The 8,322-nt window shown below is 54.8% G+C and overlaps 1 protein-coding gene across 4 annotated transcripts; it reads right to left on the reverse strand.

The window, feature by feature from the left end:
- Window positions 1–3,431: 3,431 nt before the first annotated feature.
- On the reverse strand, window positions 3,432–8,297 carry PPM1M (protein phosphatase, Mg2+/Mn2+ dependent 1M). Of its 4 annotated transcripts, none has more exons than XM_003257156.3 (10): window positions 8,010–8,297; window positions 7,240–7,357; window positions 6,824–7,078; window positions 6,257–6,369; window positions 5,789–5,873; window positions 5,573–5,691; window positions 5,328–5,391; window positions 4,967–5,074; window positions 4,708–4,856; window positions 3,432–4,363 (listed from the first exon to the last, which is right to left on the reverse strand). In XM_003257156.3, exons 1-10 carry the CDS (start codon window positions 8,231–8,233, stop codon window positions 4,219–4,221), a joined length of 1,380 nt encoding a protein of 459 aa, XP_003257204.1. In that variant the 5' UTR covers window positions 8,234–8,297; the 3' UTR covers window positions 3,432–4,218. The 4 variants fall into 4 exon arrangements, with proteins under 4 accessions (XP_003257204.1, XP_030667514.1, XP_030667515.1 ...); XM_030811654.1 differs by having other exon boundaries at window positions 7,576–8,170; XM_030811655.1 differs by having other exon boundaries at window positions 7,923–8,102.
- Between the last annotated feature and the right edge of the window lie 25 nt (window positions 8,298–8,322).

Consider the following 8,322-nt stretch of genomic DNA (forward strand, 5'->3'; position numbering starts at 1 on the left):
ATTGCTTTGGTAACCCATTTGCCTGGAGGCTGCTGCTCTAGCTCAGCATTCTCAGAGCTGTAGAACCTGCTTCCTGCTCTTGTCTCGCCCTTTCTGGACCAGAGAAGAAAACCTCGGGCCTGCCACATTTTCACATTGCTCATGGGACTCTGCAACAGTGGCGGAGAGAACATCCTAGCTTGTGTGTGATAGGCCATGCATAGGCTCTTCTGACACAGACTACGTATGTAGGAAGAGACCCCCCTCCTGGTCTGGTGGGAGGACTGCTGCCGTGTTCAGCTCTGCTGGGAGACATGAAGAAGTAGGTGAGCATGGCTGCCCTTACAGCAGCCACTCTGGTCTCTGGCCTGCTCGCAACTCAAAAGACCCACTTCACCCACTCCCCAGGCTTCATTCAGCCTTGTGATGTGAGAACAACAGCAGGCATGGTAGCAAGCTAGGCAAGCAGGCTGTGGGGGCGAGCTGGCTCAGCAGTTGATGTGGGTAAGAGAAGCAGGCACAGGATGCTGCCCACACTTTTTTTTTTTTTGCTCAGGCGGAGTGGTGAGGTAGTGGGGGCTGTGGTGAGGAAAGAGGAAGTGACACTCCTACAGGCTGGTACGACAGCACTCAAGCTCCCTGGCTAGAGGAGTTCTGGCGAGACTACCATAGGGCCCAGCTGTGGACAGGTTCAACCCTGAAGTCCTGCACTGTGGAATATAGCAGTGGGAAATGTCTGATGCAGTTTTTCCAGTCTTCCCTGGAGAACGTGTAGGAAATGAAATCTAGAGTTAATGGGTAAGAAAGGGGGTCTGAGGCTGGGCGCAGTGGCTCACGCCTGTAATCCCAGCACTTTGGGAGACCGAGGTGGGTGGATCACCTGGGGTCAGGGGTTTGAGACCAGGCTGGCCAACATAATGAAACCCCATCTCTACTAAAAATACTGGGTGTGGTGGTGTGTGCCTGTAATTCCAACTATTCAGGAGGCTGAGGCCGGAGAATCACTTGAACCCAGGAGGCTAGAGGTTGCAGTGAGCTGAGATTGCACCATTGCACTCCAGCCTGGGCGACAAGAGCGAAGCTCCATCTCAAACAAACAAAAAAAAAAGCTGGGGTGGGGTGGGTTCTGAGAGCCTCTCAGTTGAGTTGAGTTAATTACACAGGTTTTACCATTGGCTCTGTGACCTGTTGGATATTCTTGGCTGCAATTTTGGGCTGTCAGTTGCCTGGTAAGAGAATTCACCTAAATTATAAAGTAGGAGTAAATCAGGGAAGGGTCAAGTAAAGCTGAGGTCATGAAGGTGGTTTGCCTTGTAATTCAATAGATAATTCCTGAGCACTTGAGCTTTGGTACGTTCTAGTTGACAGCATAGCTGTTTTTGATTTGTTTTGTTTTGTTTTGTTTTTGAGACAGAGTTTTGCTCTTGTTGCCCAGGCTGGAGTACAATGGCGCGATCTTGGCTCACTGCAACCTCCCCCTCCCGGGTTCAAGCGATTCTCCTGCCTCAGCCTCCCGAGTAGCTGGGATTACAGGCATGCACCACCGCACCTGGCTAATTTTGTATTTTTAGTAGAGACAGGGTTTCAACATGTTGGTCAGGCTGGTCTCAAACTCCAGATCTCAGGTGATCCCGCCTGCTCAGCCTCCCAAAGTGCTGGATGACATGCCTGAGCCACCACACCAGGCCCCGTTTTTTATTTTTTATTTTTATTTTTTTGAGACAGAATCTCACTGTGTTGCCCGGGCTGGAGTGGAGTGGCACAATCTCCGCTCACTGCAACCTCCACCTTCTGGGTTCGGGTGATCCTCCCACCTCAGCCTCCCAAGTAGCTGGGGCCACAGGCATATATCACCATGCCCTGCTAATTTTCTGTATTTTTGATAGAGATGGGGTTTCACTATATTGTTCAGGATGGTCTCAAACTCCTGAGCTCAAGTGATCTGCCTGCCTCAGCCTCCCAAAGTCCTGGGATTACAGGCATGAGCCACTGTGCCCAGCCAAGATGACAGCATAGTCTTTTTGGAGAAGATGAACTAAGCTGCTTATTAAACAGCAAGCCCTAAGGCCCTAACTTTTATCCAGCTAATTCTAGCTTTATGGAAATTTGCATTCAAAAGTAAGTGAAAAAGTCACAGTGTACATCTACACTGTGACTTTTTCCTTCCAGCTTAGTCCTTAGTCCTTCCAGCTACAGGCTGGGAGGACTGCTTGAACCCAGCAGTTTGAGACTATCCTGGGCAAAATAGACCCTGTCTCATTACTTTTTATTTTTAGTTTTTTGAGATGGAGTCTCGCTCTGTTGCCCAGGCTGGAATGCAGTGGCACAATCTCAGCTTACTGCAACCTCCACCTCCCAGGTTCAAACGATTCTTCTGCCTCAGCCTCCTGAGCAGCTGGTACTACAGGCACGCGCGACCATGCCTGGCTAATTTTTGTATTTTTAGTAGAGACGGTTTCACCATATTGGCCAGGCTGGTCTCGAACTGACTTCACGATCGGCCTGCTTCAGCCTTCCAAAGTGCTGGGATTACAGGTGTGAGCCACCATGCCTGGCCCTACATTTTATTTTATTTTTTTAAGTGAAAAGACCACCCTTGCAGTATCTCAAGCCCAGAGCCTACAAGTAGTGGAGGCTGGGCATGGTCGCTCACGCCTGTAATCCCAGAGAGGCTGAGGTGGGATTATCACTTGCATCCAGGAGTTTGAGCCAGTCTGGGCAACACAGACCCTGTCTCTACAAAAAATAAAAAGTTAGCAGGGTGTGGTGGTACGTATCTGTGGTCCCGGCTACTTGGAGTGCTGAGGTGGGAGGATCACTTGAGCCCAGGAGGTCAAAACTGCAGTGAGCTGTGATCACACCACTGCACTCCAACCTGGGTGACAGAGTGAGACCCTGTCTCCCAAACAAAAAACAAAACAAAACAAAACAAAACAAAAAGCTAGTGCGGTGGCTCACACCTGTAACCCCAGCACTTTGGAGGCTGAGGCAGGTAGATCACTTGGAGTCGCATTCAAGACCAGCCTGCCCAACATGGTGAAACCCTGTCTCTACTAAAAATACAAAAATTAGCTGAATGTGATGGCACATGTCTTCAATCCCAGCTACTTGGGAAGCTGAGGCAGGAGAATGGCTTGAACCCGGGAGGTGGAGGTTGGAGGTTGCAGTGAGCCTATACCATGCCACTGCACTCCAGCCTGGGTGACAGAGCGAGACTCCATCTCAAAAGGAAAAAAAAAAAAAGTGGTGGTAGAGACTTTTCTGTTTCCTGGCCAAAAATTATCTCACTGGGGCTCACCCAAGCTGAGAACTAGGGAAACTGCAAAGAAAACACAGTCCTGATTATATGCAGGCTTACAAGGTGGAGCTAAAACTAATCCGCTGAAAGGTAACAAGAAATAGCAATAGGTATCCTTAATCCAAGCTGTACAGCAATTCATGACTCACAAGGCTCTTCTGTAGAAAACATTTAATAATAAGGAGGTGACAGGGAAAACAAAGCAAGGGCAGTGTTGGGGCATCAGACCAGGGCAGGGCTGGAACTAGGGAGAAGCAACCAGTTAGGAGGCAGGCTACTACAGGTAGCAAATGGAGAGCCCTCTCACCCAGCCAACTCCAAGAGTTCCTCTTGTCCCTTGTGCTCTACTCCAAACTTTAGCCCCAGCGCCTGTTCCTCATCTCCAGCAAAGAACAGCAGGGCAGGACCTGAACTGGTCTCTTTTCAGGGGCTGTCTTGAAGATGGCTGTTTTAGCAGACATGAGGCTGCCCAAAGGTTTCTACAAGCCACCCTGCATGGACTTTGGGGGTTGTTGAACACATGCCCTGACATCTATGAATTGGAGACCTGGATCTAAACATGGGCTAGCTGCTCATCCTGGCATCTTTGGCTAATACCCTTAGCCTGGGTGCCCCTATCTGAGAATGATACTTTGGGCTGTTGAAGATCCTGTCTGAAGAGCCTCACATGGGTTTCCTAGTTAAGTTGTAAAGTCACTCTGCCAGAGAAGGTTATCACTGCAAAAGGCAGGACCTGGTGGGCTGGGCTCTCCATACACTTCCAGCTCTGACTGCCTGGTATAAATGTTCCTCTTGAGATGGATGTGTGTTGAGGTGGATAGTGAGAGCACTGGGCTGTGGCTAGGGATAGGGCAGGCAGGATTTGCTCTTGGTCACAGTGGAGGGATGCCCAGACCACACCTGGGCACTAGAGCAGTTCTGGGATACAGTGTCTTGAATCCTCAGTGGCCACTGCTCTCTTGGCCCTGACTGTGCAAGGGAATCACGAACACAGAGACGTCATCGTAGGACACCTGCCCTTCCTCTGTGGGACTGTCTTCCTTTCCCTGTGTGCTGTGTATCAGCATCTGGGCCAGCTTTGAGAACCTGTGAAGACCATCCTGCAGATAGACTTCAGGGGCAGAGCAAAGGGGCAAGGCCAGACCTTAGGAGAACTCACTGCACAAGGCTGAACATGGGGACCCAAGCAATGCAGTCCGACTGTGGACCAAGCAAGCAGCAAGTCTGGGAGGGCCACGGGCTGAACCATGAGAGTCTAGATCCAGGGGTTTTTGGAACCCACGGTCTCCCCTCCTCCTCCAAGAAGCTTCAGACAGCCCTGATCCTGGCCAGCTGCCAGCTCATTGTCAGTGCTCTGTCTTAGCCATAACTACTTGGGCTTGCTGCTGGCACCAACCCAGGCCCAGGCAGGTCCCCAGCAGCTACAGTACCTGTGTGGGTCCTCTTGGTTCCCAGGGAGGAAGCTCCGCACCAGCCATGCAACCTGCTCGTTGGACAGGACATCCCAGAGTCCATCAGTTGCCATGACAACCACATCATCCTCCTGTAGCTCCAGCTGGTCCACATCCAGCACAGTCACCTACAAGTTAAGCCTGAGGATCCTGCACACTCCCTTCCTGACTCCCACCAGCCTCACTGTCTGCCTTTCTAGGCAGATGGAATCTGGGTTGGACAGCGTTGCCTCCTTACCTGTGGGACAGAGAGCAAGAAGGGCTTGAGCTGGATGTTTGTGTCCAGGACTCTGAGCTGATGGTCTCCCAGGCCCCGGGAGACAGCCAGTGTTCCTAGTAACCGAGCCTGAGGGAAAGTGAGGTGTGAGGCGATGGCAAACGGCTCCAGCAAATGCACAAGTACCAGGCCCTAGCACTGCAGAGCACACAGGGAGAGGTGGACTGTGGCCCTTGGAAGCCTTGGATTGAGAGAAAATTCCTAGTCTCAGAGCAAATCCCAGGCCGACAGCCACAGCTACCAGCAAGAGGCAAAGGAGCTCCCACCTCTGCAGGGGACAATGAAGAGGGATTCTTGGGGTTGAGGGGGACCGGGCACTGACCTGCCTACCCTGTCCGTGGATCAGTGGGTACTTGAGATCAGATTTCTCCACACGTTTGTAGCTCCTACCAGGAGCAGAGCCAGCATCAACCCAAGCCCTGTGCCCCATCTCATCTTTCCCCAACTCAGGGCCCAGCTGTCACACCCTCACAGCCACCCTGCCAAGGTGGAGGGGGGCCCCAGGCCATACAGCTGGGTCTGGATCCCAGGGGTCTCCCTTCCCACCTGTCCCCCATCCCCACTCACCAGCCACTCATGTGGTGATCCCTGAACAAAACCTTCTGTCCCAAGTCATCCCCCTTCAGCCGCCGAGGGAACTCCAGTCGGGTGAACTCGCCAGCCAGAAGCTCAGGGTAGACAAAGGCCTGGGGTGGGGAGGCTGCACTCAGGTCATACTCCTTCTTATGGCCCTGGACCCAGGAGTTGGGGCTTCACAGCCTCCATGCTGCCAAGGGCACCTACCAGCTGCTGGATCCGCTGCCGCTCAGTCTCTGGGGTGAACTCGAAGCTCAGTGGCCGTATCTCATCTCTCCGCACCAAGATGGCCCTGGATTGAGGAGAGAAGGGAGAGGTCTAGGAGGGGGCCTCCACCCTCACCCATGGCCACCCTCCTACCAGTCCCTCCTCCAACCACCAGGACCCAGCTCTGTCCATGATGATCCCTTAAAGCCCTCCATGACTACCTAAGACCTGCAAGGGTGAAGGCTTAGCCCTTTAGCGGGGCCTTTGAGGTCCCTGCCCTCCCCAGCAGCCACTGTCCACACTCGACACATACCAAGTACACACACAATTCAGCCAGTCAATCCTTCCTACTATCCCTCCACTTCTAGCCACCTTTGCTTGTCCCCATTGCTACTTGTGCCGTCCCCATTGCTACTTGTGCCCTCCCCATCCCACCCTTGCCCACCCTCCAAGGGGTGACTCACTCACCTGCTATCCCCAGCATTGGCCACGTACAGCTTTCCCTGCAGGGACACAGCCACCAGGGCTGTGCAGCCGCCCACCTGGCCTGAGGCCTCCAGCTCCCGCCCGATCACCTCATCCTGGGGCAAACCGAGGCCACTTTAGCTGCTGCCTGTTCTGCCACCATACTGCTTTGTCTCTCAATCCCCACCCTACCCTACAGTTCACTTCCACCAGCAGGCCTGACAGTCCCAGCCCAAAGTCCAGCCATGCCTCCAAGATCCCTGCAGTCAGGAGATCTAGACAAGGGAAGTGCTACTCAAAATAGGAAGAGAAACCAGCCCCTGCACCAAGGACCAATAGGGTATTCAATTACATGATGCAGGTAAAAGCAGTTAGCACACAGTAGGCACTGGATAAATGAGAAGGGTTATGCTGATAGTGATGGCCGTTAGTCACAATCCAACCAACCCAATCTCATCCTCCCAATCCAAGGATCTGGTGTGATGACCATGGGTATACAGAGATGCCATTTCCCGAGATCCCTAGGGGCAAAATCTCCACTTCTTCCCCAGCCAAAAGCCACAAACTCACACATTCCTGAAAGGCACTCTCCAATGCCCCGATCACCAAGTCTTCTGCCCTGATGCCCTTTTCCTCCACAAACTGAGGGTCACTGGGGCAGATGCAGCGGCCATTGAGGTGCATGGGGGGCTGAGTGGCCACCAAGCCTTCTACCACGGCCTCCAGCTGCTGGCGCAAGCAGGAGTGCAGGGTGTTGGCAGCCAAGATAGCTGCTGCAGGACCGCCGTGCCCATCGAACAGTGCCCAGTAATGGCCTGTCAGGAACTGCACAGGAAGGGCTCAGTGTCAGCCTCTGCCTGACTTCCCCAGTTGTCCCCTGACGCAACCTAACTAGGACCTGGGGCAGCAGGGTAAGAACTTCAGCCTGCAGGTCGTGGCCCCAGCCTGTAGAAGGGATTCCAGCCAAGAACTCAGACTGCACTCACCTCCTCTGGGCACAGGGTCAGCCACTCTTCTTCAGCCCCAAACTCACATCTCCGGATGCACAGCTTCCCACAGGCAGCTTGATCCTCATTGAATTCAGATTTCTCTGCATTGATAATCCTGAGGCCGGGAAATGGTAAGCGACCCTCCAGGGACACACGTATGTCCCCATGGGCACAGGGACCCGAGCCAGCACAGGGAGAGGACCCCTCCCTCTGGGGCAACAGCTCCCCAGTGCCGTCCCTAACACACACTTAGACAACCACGATATAAGCTTCCTAACTTCAGTGGCCTCACGGCTAAGGTGAAAGTCAGGGCTCAGCTCCTCTGGAGCCTACCTGGTGACCCAGGGCTAGAAGGTAAGGGTAGGTTCCGGTCCTGTCCCTGTCCTGTCGCAGCCCAAAGCCCTGTCCCATACAGCGCAGGTCATACCCAGGGTGAGATGGTGGGGGTAGGGGGCGAGGGGAAATCTTCAAAGCCCCGAATGCTGGAAGTCTACCGAGTCTCTGGGCCTCATCTTGGAAGCCCCTGGGCTGCAGGTCCTTCCCGACCTCCTCCTGTCTTCTCTGAGGGGGAGGTCGGAATCCCAAGGAAAACGCTGGGTCGGGATGATGGGGAAGTTGTCAGGATTCGGAGGTGAGGGCAAGAAGGGGCTGTCCACAGGTGGGTGGGGGCTGTCACTCACTCAGCTCCTCCCACTTTCTAGGCCGGCGCAGGACCCGAAGCGGGCTCAGGCCCGCGCCCGAGCTGGGGGTTGGGGAGGGGCACTCACTCGGCGTAGCCTGCATTCCAGGGTAGCGTGCGTCCTCGTGCCGGGCTGCGCACGGCCCGGGAGTCTGGGCGGCGCGAGGCGTCGGCTGCCCCAGGGCTGGAGCTGGAGCCGCGCAGGAAGCGGGGCCGTCGGTAGGGCACGGGGCTGGCACGCGGCCCGGGCGGCCGCGGCGCGGGGAGCGGCTCCCCTGGCAGGAAGCGGCGCCGGAACCAGCCGGCGGACATGGCGCGGCGGCAGGGGGCTGCCCGCGGGGCGCGGGGCGCTAGGGCTGCGCCGCCCGCGGGAGGAGGAAGCGGGCCGGGGGCGGGGCCGG

The sequence above is a fragment of the Nomascus leucogenys genome, chromosome 4 (genome assembly GCF_006542625.1).
Source record: "Nomascus leucogenys isolate Asia chromosome 4, Asia_NLE_v1, whole genome shotgun sequence".
Taxonomy (NCBI): domain Eukaryota; kingdom Metazoa; phylum Chordata; class Mammalia; order Primates; family Hylobatidae; genus Nomascus; species Nomascus leucogenys.